This window comes from Acanthochromis polyacanthus, chromosome 4 (assembly GCF_021347895.1).
Source record: "Acanthochromis polyacanthus isolate Apoly-LR-REF ecotype Palm Island chromosome 4, KAUST_Apoly_ChrSc, whole genome shotgun sequence".
Taxonomy (NCBI): Eukaryota; Metazoa; Chordata; class Actinopteri; family Pomacentridae; genus Acanthochromis; species Acanthochromis polyacanthus.
In genome coordinates this window covers 41620233-41641323 of record NC_067116.1, presented here as the reverse complement: position 1 = coordinate 41641323, position 21091 = coordinate 41620233, and the positions used below count along the sequence as shown (strand labels likewise).

General features: G+C 43.0%; 1 protein-coding gene across 1 annotated transcript in view; it reads right to left on the bottom strand.

Annotated features, from left to right (window-relative positions):
• cpamd8 (C3 and PZP like alpha-2-macroglobulin domain containing 8) overlaps window positions 1-21091 on the bottom strand; it is a 46650-nt gene that overhangs the window by 5887 nt on the left and 19672 nt on the right. The window contains exons 22-41 of the mRNA XM_051947459.1: window positions 20945-21078; window positions 20198-20249; window positions 19742-20040; window positions 18957-19025; window positions 18710-18866; window positions 18398-18574; window positions 16281-16362; window positions 11976-12132; window positions 11628-11702; window positions 10202-10367; window positions 9642-9728; window positions 9322-9458; window positions 9033-9188; window positions 8190-8252; window positions 5360-5616; window positions 5190-5277; window positions 2594-2668; window positions 2311-2416; window positions 1972-2082; window positions 1682-1894 (exon numbers count right to left, since the gene is read on the bottom strand). Coding sequence (XP_051803419.1) covers window positions 1682-1894; window positions 1972-2082; window positions 2311-2416; window positions 2594-2668; window positions 5190-5277; window positions 5360-5616; window positions 8190-8252; window positions 9033-9188; window positions 9322-9458; window positions 9642-9728; window positions 10202-10367; window positions 11628-11702; window positions 11976-12132; window positions 16281-16362; window positions 18398-18574; window positions 18710-18866; window positions 18957-19025; window positions 19742-20040; window positions 20198-20249; window positions 20945-21078 — 2661 coding nt within the window. The remainder of the gene's footprint in view (window positions 1-1681; window positions 1895-1971; window positions 2083-2310; window positions 2417-2593; window positions 2669-5189; window positions 5278-5359; window positions 5617-8189; window positions 8253-9032; window positions 9189-9321; window positions 9459-9641; window positions 9729-10201; window positions 10368-11627; window positions 11703-11975; window positions 12133-16280; window positions 16363-18397; window positions 18575-18709; window positions 18867-18956; window positions 19026-19741; window positions 20041-20197; window positions 20250-20944; window positions 21079-21091) is intronic.

Below are 21091 nucleotides of genomic sequence, written 5' to 3'. Positions count from 1 at the left end.
CATCTGTTTCAAAGTTGTAGATATCCAAGCACTAATTTTCATCCAAGTTGAGAAGTGTTATCGCTGAGTTAATTTATTCTCCTCATAACTGGACTCATATCAGTCGATTTTCTTTCTTTTTCGCCCAACTAAACAGCAGCTAGTTTTGCGTCCATCTTCTATTTAGCAGCAGACTTTTTGCATTTTTAGTATTGTACGTTGATCTAAAACAACTTCAAATCAATCTTTTCAATGCTTCACTGAAGAATTAAATAACTACAGAATAATAAACAAGATGATTCTACTCTTACTCTGATTCGTCAACTGTTTCCAGCCAATGGACGAAAAGTCAGCAGGCAACACCTGATCCACCTGAATAACTGCACAATTCTCAGATAGTCTGTAATATAACGATGTGTGAGCAGCATTATGACAGAATTATAATGATGATTGTGAAGAAGGTTCGTGAAACGTCTTGTAGTTTTTTGCTCAAATTTTAAACTTCACAAATGTGAGTTTAGCTTAATTAATCATGGTTGGGGTTGCTTAGCATTTTTGTATCAAAACAAAAGATTGTCCTAATTTTACATTTGTCTGTTTTGCTGTTGTTGTCGGACTGTACCATTAGTGTTGCAGGGGAGGAGGGAGTCTTCAGCCAGTCACAGAGCATGTGGCACAGTTGTGTATTATACAGTCCAGTGCAGGGGACCATGTGTTCATTTGGTTTTTATCTGGGAGGATTTGAAGCTGTATGTGAACAATATTTCTTGACAGTGTAGTTGTTGTGATCTCTTACCCACAACTGACCCAGAAAGTGTGTGTATGTGTGGGAAGTATGTACCATATGTTATGATACAAATATAACTTACAGGTTAATGAATTTATAAACAAACTGAATAAAAGCAGAAACAACAGTAATACAAGAAGAGCATTCAAAGAGCACAGTACTCTGCCAAGGTTGCTCAGTCGTATCATTTCCGACAGATGAAATCTTTAAAAGATTCATGGTCTGCAGCGGTCGATTGATAGTAGGATCACAATCATGTGAACATCAGCAGGCAGCTGATGTAGTGTTCACTTGTTGTCATGGTTACAGTGACGCCATGCCGCTATCTCGCAATGACACAGAAATCTGTAACAAATCTGTGGATTCAGACTATAAGCCACATCACTACCAAAATCTAATCACTTGGTCCTTGTGTCATTTCTGACCTTCCTTTAAAATTTCATCCAAATCCGTTAGTCTGTTTGTGAGAAATGTTGCAAACAGACAGACAGACAAACCAACGCTGATCATCACATAACTTCACCGCGTTCTATTTGCGGAGTAATAACAATGTTGTAGATGATAGGTTGTTTGTAATCTGTCAAGTTGTTGTGTGGTCAGATGCGTTTTGTAAAACACGATGTGGTTGTGTGACTGCGTCTGCGGCTGGCTATGGACTCTCCTGAGCACTAATGGTACAGTCCAACTACATACAAAAAAATACAGAAATGTAAAATTAGAGTATTTAGTGGTTTTCTTTTTTTTTTGTTCAAAAATCAAATACTGGAGCAGCAATACAAACATGAACAATTGAAAATTAATCTGCGAGAGAAATTATTCATTGGTGAAGACTTTTTTGGGGTTTCTATTTAATAAAATTTTCATAATTTTATAACAAGTGAGATGCCAGGTGATGTGAGGTGACTGAACTCTTACTCTGCGGACACTGTGACAGCGGAACCTGCTTGATGCGAGTCCCGTTTCTGCAGGCGAACACCTCCATCTGACACTGGTTCTGGTAGAGCTGCCCGTCTGACCCACAAACCGGCTCCCCGTCGTAACCACAGTCCCTGTAGCACGTGCAGCGCTCAAACTGCTCCTTCTCCAGACACCCGAACACGTTGTTGCACTGGTTCGCCTGCACAAAACCTGCAGAAAAAAATGCCCTTTGTAGTGCGCCGATGAAAGCGAGATGCCTGTGAAAGGGCGTACCGTGTGTCTCTCACCGATCCACTGGTTGGTTGAACTCTCCACCTCGTTGCAGGTCGGTCCATCACACAGCTCCCGTGCCAGCGGACTACTCTCGCTAACATTGTAGAACCAGGTGGCCTCAAAAGCTGCACGACAAGCACAGACCCACAGCAGCACGTTCACACATCCACACACACAAAACAATGATGACACTCACCATATCTAGGTAATGAACTTGAAAAATGTCAATTTACACACACACACAGAAGAACAACAACAAAAAAACGAAGGTGCTTCATAAATGGTGGAAAGTGCTTTTTCCTGGTCTTTAACTCTTTAAAGAGCGATACTTAAAATATTCGTCAGAGGCACACCTGGTTCATAGTAGTCATAGATCTTAACCGGAACAGGCGCTGTCTTGCCCACAATGTATTCTCTGACAGCTTGGAAGGCCACACACGTCATGCACTGGCTGGGAATCTAAGAAAAGGTGACAGACAGAAGAAGTTACAAAACACAAATCCAAACATGAATACTTACATACATTTATACACAGAAAACTCTCCAGAACTGCACTGCAAACACCTCAGCTACCTTCACAACAGCATGTTTCATTATGTGCAAAAAGTCAAACTGAAGAATTTTGATTAAACTCACCTCATCAAAGTAGAACAACACTTTTCTTCCGCTCAGCTCGTATCTCTTCAGACCAACTCTCTTGTCCATCAGCAGCTGTTGAAAAAGACAGAAAGACAAGAAACTCATGCTCGCTTTGTAGAAAGGAGCAAAATACAATTGAACTGAAGCAAATCAGGCTTTAAGGGTTAAATCAGTGTATGATGGAAACTCTTTTGATAAATAATTTTTCGATTCATCCCAATATTTTGAGAGCTACCTAGAGCTGAAAACAAGCTCAATGTAGCTTGTTTGTAACATCCTAAAATCTTCATTTAAAACGGTAAATGATAAACAATGCATAATCATTTTATTTACAAAACAATCAAGAAGGAGTTTATAGATATCTCTCCCTCATGCACTAAACTTATCGACATGAAGTAAATAACACAGCTAATGCTGATGAAAATGAATTTCGCCAAGCCACTTGTACTGTACATCTGAGTCCAGCAGTTCTAAATGAACACACATAAAAGTCATTAGCATTGACGTTAACAGTAATCAGCACCACAGCGGACTGGACAGCTCCACCTCATGCCAACCAGGGTTCACTTTTCTGAAAGAACTACATGACACATGTTAAACGTGTAAAGAAAACTCTGTGTTAACATCATAAAACTCCTACAAGTAATTGGAACACGAGCATCCTGAACTTCAGCACGTTAATTCTTTAACTCGTTTTCCACTTTTCTACCTGTGCAGATCAAGACTGAAACGTACTTAAAGGATTTATCTTGTTCACCACCTATCTGCCAGAGCCCACATGGTCTGCATTTCAATGTGCTCTGTGGGCAACAACTGAAATGAAAACCATATGCACTCGACCGTGAAATGATGGCCAGCATGGAAAATGTCCAAATTACCGATCATTACCAATCATTGGCTCAGCTCGCCTTGTATTCGTTGAAATCAATTAGAGATCGCAGCTTTCGTCTAGAGTCGAATTGAACAGCGTTTCATACCTTGTGAGTTTCTGGAATTTGGTGACCCTTATGCACAAATGATCACGACCGTGTCTCGTAAATATAACAGCATGAATGAGGAACGGGGACGCTGTTTACGGGAACTGAGAGCAGTTAATTCCCCCCACAGGGAGATTTTTCATTCTGTCAAAGGTGGCAGCCTTCGGACAGCAGGGGTTTATGAGGTGCTCAGCCTGAGCTGGCGCCACTGAGACACGAGCGAACACACACACACACACTCCTCACACACACACACACACACACACACACACACACACACACACACACACACACACTATACAATTGGTCTCTGTTTACAAAAGCATTGTTTGTCCATACAGCAACTAAAAATTGCCAGTGAACTCCCATAGCTCAAATGTTAAACCCACTACGTGCTCTGGGTTGTTAAACAAAGCTCATTATATTGGGTGATAAGAGGCCGTGGCTGCTGGGAGCTTCCATTCAGTCACTGGACTAATCATTCATGACTACAGCATCCATGAAAGCAACTAGACATGACTGTGGAAGCCAAGCTTGCCACCATAAATTCAGGAATGTAAGTGGCAGTCGGGCAGGCAGCAGTAAAACTCCAAGGGAGGCCAGCAGGGGTGTAAGCTGAGCTTGTTAGCCGCTACAGCTCAGGTCAGCCTCGACTGATGGACTCGCAGCAGTGTATGTGGATGTGTGTGTGAGTGTGTTTACCGTCTCTCCAGGTAGCCAGAGAGGTGGCTCTTTTAGAGGTGGAAGCCTGCAGACTGAGGCCCTATAACTGTCTAGTAATGAGGGACAAGCTGCTGATGGGTGGCTGGGGAGCTGACCTGGATCCAGCACTTATTTACTCTCCATCAGTATAAACATTTCTAAACTCAGCCATCCAGCCAGCGTCTGCTACTCCTTCAGTCTCTTCTACGTGTTAAAGTATGTCTGTCTCTTCTTTCTGTTATTTGTAAATTATCCAACTTTTCTCAGTTTCCCATGAGGCCCAGTGAGGTGTGTGTTTTGTCTTGTAGGCCCAGAGAGGCCTGATGACCTCTGACCCTAAAACACTGGAACTCCACATGACCTGAGCTGGCTGTTTTTTCTCTCATCATGCCAGAGAATACACTACATAACAGTCCTTAATGACTACTCGTATGACCGGGACACGTACGATTACAGAAACATGATATGTTTTCACACTGCACACGTGCAAAACATGCAGGTTTTAAAGAGCCTGTCCTCATTTACAGGAGCTGTTCTGTCCAACAATGGAGGGAATGTCAGAAAAACACTTCACTGCCTCCCAGCCCTGACAAATATTTACGTGAAAACACTTTCCACTGTAACACAACAATAATATGCATCCAGACTGTGCTGTGTGTTTATGTGAGTATGTGAAGAGATGCATCCTGTGTGGGTGTGTATGTAAGTGTGGTGTTTGCAAAGGAAACAGGAGGCGTCCGATAAGTTCCTTGATATACAGCATTTCATACAATGGTCTCCAGATGTGGACACAACTATCCCTCTGTCTACCTGACTTACCTGAATACATGCATCCGTCACTGTGACCAACAACAACAACCAATGATTATCTGAACATTTAAAGCGTCTGCATGTGTGTTGGTGTGCTTACATACCCTCTCTAGACTTTCAACATCTGCTCGGAAACCGGAAATCATGGGAACTTCTATGACGGCCATGTTGGATGAACCTGAGTGGAGCCACCTGCACAAAACAGTTGGAGCCAGGATTAATGTGGGCTTTTGTTAGATGCAGATCTAAATTGAAGCGAGTGGTCGACTTCTACCTGGCGCAGACTTCTAAGGAGATGTGGAAGTCCATCTTGTCCTGGTGAGCTGCTGGGTCGTCGTCGTCGATGGGCGCCCGCCGCTTCCGGTTGAGCTCAGAGCGGTTGTCGGCTCGGCTGCGAGATCGCGAGGTAGAATGACGGGAAGAAGAGGAAGGAGGTTGCGGGTGACGCTCCTGGAAAGGCTCTTTCAGATCCACCTTCAGCTGGAAGGCTGGTTTGGCCACCGGATCCGGTACGTTATAGGACACATCAATCTGCATAGAGAGAAGTAGAAGTAATATCCATGAAAATTATAATAGACTAACAGAGGGTGTAAATAAACCAAAAAAATGACTAGATTGTTGTAATCCTGTTAAGAACCATCATCTAAGAGCTGATGTTTACGTTCATCATCTTAATTGCTTTGTGGTTTGGTATTGTGAAGTGATTCTAGGGATGGCACAGTTGCTCTTTTGGTGCACTATTTTCTAATTTTGCAATAACTATTTTATGGAAAATTCAGACTTTTCTTGTCCCCAGAAAATGATGGTGATTCCCTGACTGTTCTTCTTGTGCCAACATGAGGTTCACAGTGATGGTTTAAATGTCAAAAAAACTATTGAACGGATTGTCATAAAGTCTGATGTTAACTTTGAAGTCCACCTCAGGATGAATTCTAATAATTCTGGTAAATTCACAATTTTTAATCCAGTGCGGTCATTTGTTTATTTATTTTTATTTTTTATTTTTCCCATTACATTGGTCCATCCATCCATTATCTTCCACTTATCCCGTTTTGGGTAATTCCAGACGTCCCTTTACCCAGGAACACTTTCCAGCTCCTTGTGGGGTATCCTGAAGCATTCTCAGGCCAGATGAGATATGTAATCCCTCCAGGGAGATCTGGATCTACCCTGAGGTCTCTTTACGGCAGAAAGTACCCAAAAAAACTACCAAAGGGAAGCACACAAGAGGCAGCCTCATCAGCTGCCATCTTAGCTGCTTCTTTTCATTACATTGTTTTCTGGCTAAATATCTGAAAAACTCATGAGATTCCTAAACATCTTCAGCTATATCTTAATAATTGGCAAATGCCAGCACGCTGATGATAAACCGCACATTGAATGAGATGTAGATGGACGAACTCTCTGTGATGTCTGAAGCTTAGTGTGGCTCCGGCTGACAGCAACTTGGAAATGTCTGACTCCTCGTAACTTTCAGCTAATCCAAAGATGAGCAAAGAGGTGGTTGTGAATGGAGCTGAGGCAGGAAATGGACTTCCTGTGACAGCATCTACCAATCACTAAACGGGGCCCAAATTGTGCATAACTTTAAGCCTTAATATAACACAAATGGGTGTGTTACATAAAAATTCATCCCCTGTATTGCCATTCTGAATGCAGAAATTAGTTTTAGAAACCATCAAGTATTTTGTACCAGGCTGTAAACACAGTTATTTTGGCTTTAAAGTTGAGCATTTCAACATGCTGGTCAATAGGGATTGACTCGCTTTTGGAGTCAGCCTCAAGTGGCCATTTGAGGAACTGCAATGTTTTTGTTTCGCTGCATTGACTTCATTTTCCAGCTGAGTTGATGTTGATAATAGCATTTAGCACAAAACAAGGAAATACAGGACTTTTTCACAGAGCTATTAGTATTAACTTTATACCTCCTGTTGTGATTAGGATATTAGTTCTTAATTAAATTTAGAGATCTTCCCAGTAATTCATCTTCTTTAATTTGTAGTTTTATTTTTTCAAATGAGGAAATGCGGATCTTCATTATTTTCCCCAAATATCTGGTTTGTGTTCGAGGTAACTATTGTTTGGGGGGGAAAAATTACGGAGACACAAACTTAATTAAATAACTTTCTGACAGTTATATGAAAGACACGGGTTGGAGCATCAAAGAAGGGCGACAAACTACGAAGAGTTAAAATATTTATGACCTGCGGCATTAAAAAAAGTCAGGGGGAAAACAAGACTTCGGCAGCACTTTCAAGTATAAACCACAAATCATATTCTCTGGACACCAGCAGACTACTATTTCAGCCCGGGGACAACGCTCTGTTCTGACGCTCTTTTTAATTTCAGTAAAGATTATTATTCCACGACCTGTACACATTGTGGATAAATCATCCACCGTGATTTGAGACTATTGCAACACTGTGAAATGATAATCCTGAGGCAGAGGACATAAACTCTCTGCATACAGTACGTCTGCAAACACATACACAGGCAAAACTCTTTGATTGCTCCTCTCTTGTATTTCATTAGAGCCCAGGTGCTGCTGGCCCGAGGGGCTGTCAGAGAGGTGTGTTGACGCATGGTGAAGTGTGGATGGAGGGAAAGTAGAGCGAGGAGAGAGGTGTGAAGGAAGAAAATGTGTGTTTGTGTGCGAGAAACCTAAAAGGAAAGAGAGTTGGAAGAGATTTCAGGCTCCACAAAACCGACCACAACATCCTGGCTGGCTCTGCCTCACTCAAATCAAGATTTCACATTTATGTTTCTGAAAATGAGACTGTAAACATCTTTGATCGCTTTTTCACTCATACCTTGTTTGGCTTTAAAGCAGACAAATATTTAAACCCAAGTGACAAGAAGAGAGGGCAGAATTTCATCTACAAAGCACAGAAATAACTGTTTATGAACGGTTTGTATGTGACAAGGTAGGGGGAGAGAGTCAACAAGAATCAACACAACTGGCTAAATTTCTATCAGATTCCTCCAAAATTTCAAAGTGGAACCGACTCACCTCTGCTGGCAGATTCTTGCTGAAGTTAGCATAGCATTACAGTTCAATTTCGGGGCAATTTTCAAGACTGAAAATATGTGTTTGTGTGCAATACCTGCATGAGACAGCAGCCTTCTCCTTTAGCACTGACAAAAAGGCCTGTGGGGATACTGGGGATCTGGAAAAAAAAAAAAAAAAAAAAAAAGGCGGGAGAGACAGAAGAAAGGAGGGAGACAAAGAGAGTCAGAGGGGGCAGGGAGAGGTGAATGAGTCATTTATCAAGTGAATGAATGCTGTAGGCTGCTGCACTGTCACTGGTGCTTCCCTGGCTACTAACCAGCAGGCCTTAATTGCCCCCAATTAAGCTGACACCACTAATCATAGCGGAGAAACATGCCCGGTAGAGAGAAGCTCCTGCACTCTCACCTGAACCACTCCGAAGACGAAGCCCTTTTTCAAACACACAAGCTGACCTGACGCCACGGTGCCCCGGCCATTCAGTTCGTGCCCAGCTTTGTAATGTGCGGGCAAACAGGGCAGTAAAACACAGTTATTAAATCAACAGACCCACAAGGTGCTTTTGGGAAATCCAGTCCAGTTAGGCCTGGTTTGGTTTGGCAGCGTGCTAAAGGTTCTGGCTACCAAGCAGCCCAACACGGAAACACACAGATTAATGTTTAATGGCAAAGTGTAGCTGCTCATCAATCACAAAAACCAAGAGGGGAAAAGTTTCTAAATTGCTTTAAAGTGCAAGGGTTTCTCTTAAGTGAAATTTCCTCTCTTGAAGTGCTGGTAATGATTAGTGGAATTGACAATTAATTTTGATAAAGTGCTGTCAGCCTACAGAAACGACCTAAAAGCAGCAGCGCGGCAAATTGATTATCCTCTCCTGATCTGCATGTGAAAAGACCGAGGAGCCTGGCCATAAAAATACCACTATTCACTGTTTCCAGACTACCTTGGCGCTCTGGAGGAGTTTCTTGTTGTCCCTGTTGAGTTCAAAGGTTTCCTGGAAGTCGAGGTTGGTGGAGGCGAGTGAGATGGTGAGATTTACCCCGCCGACGTAGGACAGGATGGCGTATTCTGACAGAGCGTGCAGGGCCACACATGTATCCTGGAACAAGGGTTTAAGAACTTTAAACTTCAGACACTTTATATTTGGTAGTAAAAGTTTATCATCTGTAGCAACATTTTGGCAACAAACTGCCATCTGAAAATCTTCTTCGACTTGTTTGAATCTGGGCTACCTGTGTGGAGGAGAAGCCGCCCAGGGCATTCCTTTGCTGGGAGAGCCATTTGACCACAGGCAGGGCGGAAGCTACATCTCCCAGCAGGGTGTAGGTCAGAAGACCGTAGGCCGTCATCTCCACCTCTGCTGACACCACTGGGAGCAAAGAAGAAGCTGCTATGCATCACTTTTTACTTTAAGAATTAAAAATGAGTATCAAACAGCGGCATAAAAGAGAAATTGGTTATAACTTGTGCACAGTCCGGGACTGTCACCTCCTTATAATCCTATTTTACTAAATATATAAGTGAGAATGAATGTCATACAGGTGTAGTGTACCTGACTGAGAGAGGCCATCGCTGAAGCCCATGAAAGTGTCTTCATCGGTCATAGTGCTGCCAGTCAGACTCCAGTGGGTGAGTCCATCTGTAAGACAAACAAGGTGACATGACGACAGGTGGTGTACCGATATTGTGCCTTCATTCAAAATATTCTAATCAAGTAGGAACATTTTTGTTTTCCTCTCAACTGGCAGTGAGTTTTAGTGAAGAGGAAGAGAAGGAAATGGCCGAAGGAAACCAACAGTGAGATAAGAACCAGAGGGGGAAAGGGAGGAGTGGACTGTTCAGTGGCACAGAGGCTGCTTTCAAAGTCACTCTGCTCTGCAATTTGTACTTTTGAAACCAGCCTTATATCAGCAAACTGGAAATGCAAATCTGTAACACTTTCATGTTGCTGCAAACATTTGATGCAAAGAAAGAACTATATTTAGTTTGTGTTGCTGCAAAAAAAAAAAAAAAAAAAGCTGTCTTGTTCGTACATCTTTTGTGAAGGCTGCTAAGCTTCAAATCAACGACCCTCCAGTGAGCTGTGTTGCTCACAGCGATGTCTGGTTATACCTTGCGTGATGGCCATGTGGTTGAGGCGGCGTAGGGCCAGCGGGGCGTACGGGCTTCGCAGCAGAGCCAAGGCGTACGCTGATAGGGCGGTCGTGTACGGATCATCAGCCGAGTATGTGTTGCTCTCCAGGAAATCCTTGGCTTTGGCCACCGCCACCTTCTCTTCCTGGATCAGACGGGACAGACAAACACAGGAGAACATGTGGGAGTGGGAATGATCAAGAGTGGGAATTTTTACTATCTGAGCAAAATCCAACATTTCCGGATTGTTGTAACAGGGAGATATTTGCAAAGGAATAGTGCCTCAATCCGTCAGCCAAGATTTTGAAGTTTTATGTCCTGTCAATGCTAGAACAAAATGTATTTGGATGCACTGATGTTATCATGTTGTGTATTCTCTGCAGCAGCAACTCATTTCCCCACTGGGACTATTATGGATGTCTTTTATATGATCCGACCTTTGGTTTGCTTTTTGCTCGCACAATCATCACAACCACCATCATTTTCTTTAGTATCGAGCTTTTTAGAGGCTGCCCTGTCCAAACTGTCTCCTCTGTGCAGATGCAGCTATTGAATAAACATTCATTTTGGCCATTAAAAAAGTTGAGAGCTGACTTTCATCTCATGCAGATGTGACCCTCCCTCTCATCCATGAGATGATAGGCCTCCAGAGCCACTCACTGTAATTGCAACAGTCATCTTTTAATTAAGTGAAATTGGAAGGGGGTTGGAGGCTCCGCTTTGAAGTGAAGGATACCTTTTCAGTTTTTATCAGTTGTAAGAGGACATGATTCTCAGAAATAAACCCTTTGGGATAGATAGCAGAGGAAAAGAGTGGGAGGAGGAGAGACAGATGGATGGAGAGGAGCCAGAGAGAGGAAATGCTAAATAAAGAATCAAGTATTTGGACGACCGGAGAGCAAAAACAATCAGAGGTTTAGAGGCTTTTATGTTTCAGATGGACCCTTTTGCACACTTTTCTGATGTTTATTATCTATCAAGTGTGGCTATTAGTGAGCGAGTAAATAAAAAGAAAGACAAAAATACGAGGAGAATAGAGTGACAAGAGGAAAAGCTGATAAAGACAGCAACAGAGGTGTCTTTTATAGGACTGAACTGTCTCTGCACGTAAGCCTGAGTCTTTTGAAGTAGTCCAGACTTGATTAGACATTACATTAACAGCACTAGGGCATAACAAATTTGACATCTTCACAAATATCAGGAATGCAGCGATACGTCCGCACACGACCAAGCTGGTAGGAAGGGCTGCAGGACTGAGAGGCTTAAGTGGGACCAGTACCGCGCTAGGTCCTGATTAAAAGACATGCTTTTTGGAGTCCAGTGAAATCAGAAATCTGATTTGACAACACACTTTTTAACTTGGTCCATCGAAAAATCACCTCTCCGTAGCGACTGGACTGCTTACCTCCGTGGTTATCCCTGTTTCCAATAGAGCCGCTACCACATAAGCCGTGAGTGAAATCTTCCCATGGATCCCTCCCTGTGGATGAAAAAAAGACAATAGGTTTCACTTCATTTCAACACCTTAGCCCTTATTTCTCCCCATTGTGCTTACTGTTAAATTCCTTGGCACTGATTTATCCAAGAACGCTGAAAATTCCATTATATGAAGAAGTAGTTATCTCAGGAAATCTCCATCTAAATTGCTTCTTTCAAAACCAGGCACTAAATAAACTTTCCTACTTTGAAGGTGCAGATAACTGAACTGCTTTAACCTCGACTTCACCCCACATCCATCCAAACAGAGGCCTACCTGCAGGTCTTTGTTGAGGATGCGTCCCATAGCGGGGAAGGATCCGTCAGCTCGCTGATGTTTGATTAGCCAAGACTTGGCTGCACGAAGCTCCTCAGGGTCAATGAAGATGAAACCCCGAGACTGAGCGAAAGACTTGAGCACAAACGCTGTCAACCTGGAGGAAGGACAGATGGAGGTGGAGGGGTGTGGAGGGGGGGGGAGAAAAATGGAGATATCCTTCACAACATGTGCTGGCAAATCCCTGAAAATACTTATCACACTTCACAAGACTGTAATCATGATTTCAGTAGAGTGAGAAGTTTTTCAGCAAGTCACACTCTTTCAATCTGTCAGCACAGAGGGGAACATAGATGGTGGGATGTTTTTGTCCACTGGTATGTATAGATGGATCTGATGAAATGGAAAAAAAAGCCAGGAAGCGAGGAGGGAGAGGAGATGGGTGCGGCAGGGTTTGATCAGCGTTTCGGGATGCGGCAGCTGTGCTCTTGGGAATGTGAAATCGCACACAAGGGCCAATCAAGTGTCTTCCTGGTTGCGAGTCAAAGATTCCCCCCAAAAGGATTCCGCAACTTATACAAACACGGGGATGAAGGTTGTGAATCCGGCTGGCCTGGGAGTGCAACTGAGAGTTTATGAGCCGTGGTTTTAGTGGGCCACAGCGGAGAAGAACCAGGGAAGCAAACGGAGCAAGGCCAAGGTCAGCCCTGGGGGACACGGCTGAGCTAATAAACATACACTCATCCATAAACAAAAGACCTCCCGGTAGTGATCGAAAGCCGCAGTGTTTGGACCAACAACTGCTCAGCGACAGCAAGACATTCTATTACCGCACCCCTGGCCACAAGTGACTTACAGGATGAGGTAAGTTGTTTACCGTCAAGTAGGAAGAAACACAAGATGGAAACGAAGGAATAAACAAACAGGTCACACTCTGGTTTCTCAACACAGCTCGTAAGTGAGGTCACCATCCAGGAAAAGAGCACCAGGAGGGGGGATGGATTGGGAAAAAAAAAAAAAAAAAAACCACCTTCTCATAAACCAAAACATTAAATCTTCCCTGGCTGGAACCTGGATTATTCCTCCCTGGAGACAAAACTAGGGATGAAGCCACACGCTTGCTGGAATTTTTATAATGTTAAGTAATATTGTGTCACTGGCTTTAAATGTAGGACCTCTGGGAAAGGTACTGGAAAGTGTAAATATGATTTAGTTTAGGGAAGGAAGGAAGCCGTAGACAAGCTCACTTCCACTACTCAGCCCCTGACTTGGGCCATGAGTCTTTCTGTATCTTGCTCTTTCTGCTGTTTTCTAGCTTCCCACTTCCAAATCCCGTCTCTGAGCTCCTCTTATCCAGCTCCACACTTCAAAGGGTAGATCTGAAGGTTTTTTTTTCTTAAAGACAATACATGGGTGTGCTCCTTGATAAAGCTGCGGTTGATAAGCTTTAATAGGAATGTTATGAGTTGGACACGGAGAAAGTGTTTCCCACTCCTTTTAAAGAGTTGTTTTTTACTGTCAAACCCGTCTGAGTGATTCAGCATATAGTATTTAATGAACACAGAGACCCTACATGGCTTCATTTTTGAACCTAAACACCTCTACAGTGGAAGCCGAGCAACAGAAAAAGAAGAAACACGAGCTTGCACGTTTGGCACAGGAGTGGAAAATAGATATTAGGTTAATACAGCAGCAGATATCAGTTCTTTCAATCTCTGGTATTCAGCCCTCTAACCCTGCTAACGCTGTCAGATCAGTCTCTGGGCAGACACAAAATGCCATGCCAGCCTCAACATGCAGAGCCAAGGACTGTCTGAGAAAATGAAGAAAGAGCTGCCCCATTCTTACAGATAATTATATAAGGAAGGAGAGCACTTTGGACAAGTTTGTTAAAAGCAATGTTTCAGTTCAGCCTTGCTTTTCTCTCTCATGCAGAATGGAAAAGATATGGAGTTTTGAGGGCTTCCTATATTATAAAATTGCGTTTTTAACCATGCCTGTGAGGTCGTCACTCTGTTGCATTCAGTTGTTGTGGAGAAATAAAGTATGAATGATGTTGTTTAGCTATTTTGACATATTGCTGAGATCCAAATCTTGTATTTTTTTCAGTACTTATACACCCATATTGCCCTGTATCATCCCATTCCCACTTCTGTGCTTCACTGTCAGGACTATGCATGCACTGTAGCAGACCTGATTAGGTTCCTGCCAAATAATTTATTTTGGTCTCATTTGACCAAAGAACGTGCTCCCAATATTCATTTAGCTTCTTTTCGTGTATTTTTCCCAAAGTTTCATCTTGCAGTTTAGTGCCAAAGAGCCAGCAAGGGTTTCTTTCACTGTGCACAGCATCCTTTTAGAAGGACGACCACTGCAGTTCTGATTAGTAGTACTACAACTCACTCTTGATTACTGCTGCAGCCTCTTTCTCCATGTGGAGCCATGATGGAGACATGCAGGCAGACGCAGCTCATAGGACCAAAACGCATGGTGTTCACCAGTGATTTTATAATCATGTTCATGCAGTTGGGCTAACTGGAAGTCACAGGTGTACTCAGTTTTGTTAGCCTAGCCACGCTAGACCCAGGTCTGAAGACGCAAGAGTCTAGGAACGCTTGACAGGGAGGGAGGCAGGCTAAAAGGTTGTCTTTCAAATCACTCTGCAGCAATTGGGTAGGTATACAACCAATCAACACAACGAATAGGCTGACGTAGTTCCTAGAGCGTCGGAAATCAGAGGATGTGGTAGTTCGGTGAAGCCTTATTTATCTTTCTTATCTTATCTTTTGTTTATCTTTCAAGCTGAATTTTAGCTTCAAATCTTTAAGGGCTGTGGCCAAAGCTGAGTCGAAAGATAACTGTTTATTGTGCACAGCTATCTTCTTGTCTATCCTTGTTTCTATGGTTGTTTCTGGTTGTTTCTGTCAGAATCGTCGCGCCTCTGTCGTCACTTAGTTACGCCCGCCTTCCAACTCTACACTTCATGGTGATTCGTCGACCAGTTTTAGGAGCATCCAACCTCGAGGCTTACTGAGGGTAACGAGACCCACCCTGGCAGAGAATTAAATTTGTTGCCGTGGATTGTCTAGCGCGGCTAGGCTACAATTTTGTTGTATCTATTACATATTTTCATACTTGTACGTTAGTGATCACAACTGTTTTCTCTTTTGTTGAATTTAGTTTCTACTTTGGGGCCTGCAGTTTCAATATAGCTTTTCGAAAGCATTTGTTTATGATTGTTCATGAGAGGAAATACTATATTTGTCAGCTGAGATCATTTTGACATTTAAGTGATTTTGCACTGAGGTGTACACACTTCAGTTTTATAGTGAACTCGATAATTCTTTGTCATTGCCTTGTTGCTTCTGAATCACTTCAGGTCAGTGAACTTTTAGCCCACTCTGCATGCTGTTTACAGCTTTGGCATCAGGGATGACTAGCTCTGCACACCAAAACATCCCTGCCAGCTCCTGTCATTATGTTCAATCTTTTCATTAGAAGCTTTCAATTTCCACTCAGATACATTTTTACACACTGAGGCACATTAACACTACATTACAGCTGCTTTTAAGGAGGCAGTAAAAACACTGCTCTACTCGCGAACTCTGGAACTAAAACAAAAGCTGGGCTTGTTTTGGATGCGAGTGTGTTGCTGATGGATTCATAAAGTGTCTGATGCAGGTTTACTGAAGGTTCACCATCTGTGTTGTGCCCACAAACCACACTTGTTGCCCTGGGCGCCAAGGAAAACTCCCAACCGCTGCTTGTTACGTCCTCATATCCTCTCGCAATCATCGGGGGAAGCGTTCAAGCTTTCCGTGGCGGTTTAATGTTACCAATTACACCCAGGTAGTGAGTCATTAAGAGGTACGCACCATTTCTATTTTCTCGGCCATGTCAACAAAATAAAAAGGTGAAGCCATTTGGTGAAATGGCTCCAGACAACTAATAAGACTGTCTCCAGTAGTGGTATTAACAGCTTGTCGGTGGGGCCAAAGCAGCATGGGTCCACTAAGCGGCATGGATACGAATCCAGATTAACTGCAAAGAAATCTTGACAACTTTCCCTACCTCAGGGATCCAATTAAGCAGTTTGTTTATGATTCTCTGTCGTTTATGTAACCTGCTGTTTCACAGTGCTAGCTCTGTTAAAAATCATAATACCCACCCCAGCTTATAATTTGATAAAAATTTCATTCCTCTAGTCTATGTCCTACTTAAAGCTGAAGAATGCGGCAACAGCTAAGCATAGCTTGGATGGTACGAGTTGTGTAAACTTCACCAGCTACACCTCCAGCGACTTACCACATACTGCCAGAGGAATCCCTTTCTCCGAAGGCACTGTAGGATCCATCCTGCCGTTTGTAGGTCAGTTGTCTCTGGTAGCCTAGATCAGAATAAAGTGTGGAAGAGATGATGGGACAATAGTTTCAGCAAGTGTTGTTCCTAAGCAGTTACCAAAATTATATGTACGTTTTCAGGTTTGTCTCTAAATTCCAGATGGACATGCTTTCATCCATAAATGCAGACACCTTAAAAAATACTCTTACCATTGTCACTGCACTATAAAAAGGATTTTGGTAGCAGTAGTGTGTAGTAGTTGTAGTTTTGTAGTAACTGATTGTTTTTTATAATGTGATCTCTAAAGACCAGGTACGGGAACCGAGAAGAAATAAGATGAAACTGAAGTCCAGGCTGTATTTTGCAAAAACAGCACTTCAATGTGTGGTATTCTTCTTGAAAGGCTTTTTTGTTCATTCATTTGTTGTTCTTCACTCAGCTCTTCTGTACATAGTTTACTGTGCGTACATATATGAAAAAAGAAAACTAATTTGCTTGGACATGCCTTGGTTTTCTTATGCACACAATAAAGCACCTTATATTGTGATTATGCAGATATAACAGAACAAATTGTGCAAAGATGTTCCACACTGTGATAAAAGATGGCAAATCCAGTATGCGCCACTTATTTTCTAAAATAAAAAGAAAGTTAATATGGAAAAAATAGCACATTTGTTGTGTGTTTGTCAGCTCGGTTGCTGAATTCCCACTCTGCACTTCTGCCAGGGAAAATCCACCTCAATGTCAGGAATAATTCTTGGACTTTGGTGCCTGTTTACGGTTTGAGCAGCTCTTTTCTCCAGGGTGGCCTCTCCGTGGTATAGCACACAAGAAAAGTTTTGCGAGACTCGCTGAAGGTGAGGTTTTCCTTAATGACAGGAGATCTTTGTAAGGGTGAGTGGAGAAAAAAGAGGAGGCGGAGAAAAGGCTGGTTTTGGTAACAACATCCAGCCTCATGTTCCAGTCCACGATCCAGAGCGTTTAGTGCCGGCAAGGCCAACACTTCTCTGTCAAGAAATTCATAAGTCCAAAAACAGAGCCCATCCATCCAAGGTAAACTTCACTGCAACAGTTTCCAAAAAAACTTCACAACAGTATACAGCTTGCCACATGTAGAAAACATTACTTCCTCTCAGGATGAAGCCACTTCATGCACCTCCAGGCCAGAAGGGATCTGACTTTGAGATTAACCAGCACCATCCGAAGTTAAAAAATAAAGCCAGGGTAGCAGGGCAAAAGCAGCAGTTTCGTGAGTGACCACTAGAGGTGGGCTCCAACAATATCCATAGAGTCTCATGGTAAAATGTCCAATTTTACAGCAAAAATAAACAAGATAACAGCCTGGTACAAAAACAGTTTTGGTCTCTATAGCTAATTTTCCTGTTTATGACAACAACAGAGTGCATGACTTTTTATATGACACACAAGTTTAAGTTGTATTAAGGTATAAACTATTCATGTTGGAGCCACTTTGAGAGAGAGATGGGTATGGTGCAGGACAGTCCACGGAACAGTGAAGTTGTGCGGCCTATCTCAGCTCAGTCCAAATCTTTTACATTTTTTAATTAGCTGGGAGTTAGGCACTGCCAAGATATCTGAGCTTCAAAAATGCTCTTCAGAAAACCAGAACGCCAGTGGATGTTGTTCGGAGGGTTCGTCCATGTTCATATACAGGTTGAGATTAAGATTCGGGGCACACACTTCAAAAAACTTCAATGACTTTCTGGTTTTCTCTCCTTAAAATGTTGCTAACTAACCAGAAGAACATCAGCGTGTATTTGGGAATGCATCCATTATGTCATTAGAGAAGAACAGGTAGAATCCCTGGTAATGTAGGCGATCCTCATCTTAGTGTCACATACTTCATCGCTTATCCAGGTTTATCCAAAGTAGTCAAAGATAGCAGTCTGTATAAGAATTACTGCATTTTCAGGCAACTCAAACCCATTAGTACTTGTAAAACATATCAAAGAGCACAGAATAAGACATTTAGAGACATAAGTGAGAAGGTCATCTTTATGTTTGGTCTAAAGACGCAACTTGTCATTAAACCACAATAAATTTGATTTAAAGCTTCTTACCTTGAAGCAAGTAGTCAGTTGCTTCATTCTCGACCTCTGGGCTGAGCTGCCGGGTCTTCTGCAGGTACTTCAGAACAAAGACGTTGGGGGCAAAGTGGATCATGTTCTGCTCTCCGCATCCAAAGGGAAGCCTCAACAGCTTGTCCAGGTTATTTAGAGTGGGCCCCATGACATCCCCTGATACAGGTGCACAAATAAAAAACATTTAGCTATTCACAGCACAAATTTGACAATTCGATCTGAGCTAATTCTCTGTGGATGAAGATGAGAATACGGTGGAATACATATGTGCATCCAAACAAGACAGTTTACCGATCATAAATGCAGTGGCCCTTTCTGATCCAGGCACCATGTTCTGAGGGACTCCCAGTGTGAAGGCCTCATTGTGGTTGTCATCAGAGTCTTCCTTCCTCCAGATCTTGAACTCCCCAACTGAGCCCCAGCCGGTTGAGAAGCCTATGTGTCGCACCTGGATGGGACAGAAAATATATCTTTAATAAAAATTATCTGTCAACATAAATTGTTGAAACTTGCACATAGATGAGATATAGAGTCAAACCTGGCCTGGGAACTGGCCTGTCCACTGAAGGATCAGTGATTCATTGGATGGATGTAAACCATGGCCCACCTGGAGACAATGATGCAGACAGGCTGAAGCCAAACACTTCTGGAAAAACACTATTTCGTAATTCCATTTCAATGTTTTTTGCTTGTGTTGTTTTATTGTTTGGTCATACTGCATCTCATCTGCTGTGTAATGGATAATAATGAAGGAGAAAACATTATTAACCAGTGATTCGGCTTGAGAAAACAACCGGTAGAGTTCCCTCACAGCTTCTGCCAAGTGTCGGCGATGCCAACGTGATTCATGCACCTCCCACACACAATCACAAAAACAAACATTCAAACAGACCCATGGAGAGCACACTTCCTCTCTGGTACGAGGGTTTAATTTCGTAATCACATTAAACCAAAGACCGCGCGAGGCTGAGCACCCACAGCTCATCCACCCCAGAATGCCATCGTTCCCCAAGAAAATAAATGAATCGCTTGGGGCTGGAATATGCGGGCTTTTAATTACTGCCTTTGGTGAATGATGCGAGGCTAATGCTGGGGCTGGGGATGGGGCCGGGGAGCGGCGTGCCAGCCACTGACTGCCATGCGAGCACCCGGCCGTGGATCACAGAGTGTCCTCGCTGACATCAGCCCGTTAAGCCGTGACCTTAGAGGAAGGCACACCAGTAAAAGAGGCGCCAGTTCTCCTAACACACAGACCCCATGGCCTGCTGAGAGCTTCTCTTTGTGTCAGAGCGCCCACACAGAATGCAGAATATTTCTTCTTACCTGCACCACACCTCCCTTCCAACTGATCCAGAAGCTACGGAACTCGTCCCAGGACAGGATGCCCGGTGTGGGGACGCTGACCAGGGGGTCGCCCATCTTGCCCAGGGAAATCCAGGAGCGAGTGTTCTGCCGACCCCCCAGTACGATCTCTAGCATCTCGGCGCTGTCGTGGGGGCTCGCGGAGAGGGCAAAATGGGCATCGTTGTGGGTTTTAACGGCCACCTGGAACTGGTTCATCCTGGCCGGCTTCTTCACGTACTGATACTCGTACTTGTTAGGAGTGGAAATGTGTATCCTCTCTGAGAATGAGAATGTAAATTTATGGCTTGAACACTGGGCTACTTTAGTTATCACATGCAAATCAGTCTAAAAAATGTGATTAAGGTCTGAATACAGCCATGAAACTATGATTAATGATAGTGCTACATGATATTAGAGGAATGTATCTGTACTGACCGTTGGGGCAGAAGAAGACGCTGTAAGTGTATTCTCTGGGCAGGCCTTCTGGCTGCAAGCAGGGTGAAAGAAAAAAGTCACGGGAAAACAGCATAAGAAAATCCATATGTAATGTTTAACTGGATGTTTTCTCCTTTTACTGCTTTTCAACGTTGAATTGTGGTCAATTAAATCTAATTTAACTCCTTCAGAGAGAGTCATAGGTGTCTTGGTGGCCACTCTCTCTAGTCTCTTTCTTGTATGATCACTCCGTTTTTGATGACAATCTGTTGCAGGCAGATTTACACATGTGCCATATTCTTTCCATTTCTAAATAATAGATTTAACTGTATTTCAAGGGATATTCAGTGGCTTGGAAATGTTCTTGTATTCATCTCCTGATTTATGCTTTTCAATATACTTTTGTCTTCATGGTGTAGTTATATCCAGGAGTACAGATTCCGCAGTGAAGTGACCTTCCAGATACAGGTGTCTTTATGCTACAGTCACTGGAGACACATTGACCGCACTCAGAAGATCTCCATTTCATTCAGTGTGTTAACTGTAGCACCAACTGGCTGCACCTGTGTTAAAGGAGGTGAATACTTATGCAATCACTTATCTTATTTTTTAATTTGATTCAATGATTCAATGTTAAAAAGCAGTACAAGGTACCACTTTCAATGGGGGTGAGTTCCTTCCTTTAGGCGCTGCATATAAAGAAGATCTTCATTCTTAATTGACAGTGATAGACGTCAGCTCTCTTACCTCCACCAGGACAGTTCTGCGGACATAATCCATGCCAGTTGGGATCCTTCTATCGTCCACATCGTTTCCTGTAATTTTGCCTGCCGGGAATCCATCTGAACAGCAGCTCGGTTCACTGTAGGCGATGGCACGAGCTGTGGAAGCAGA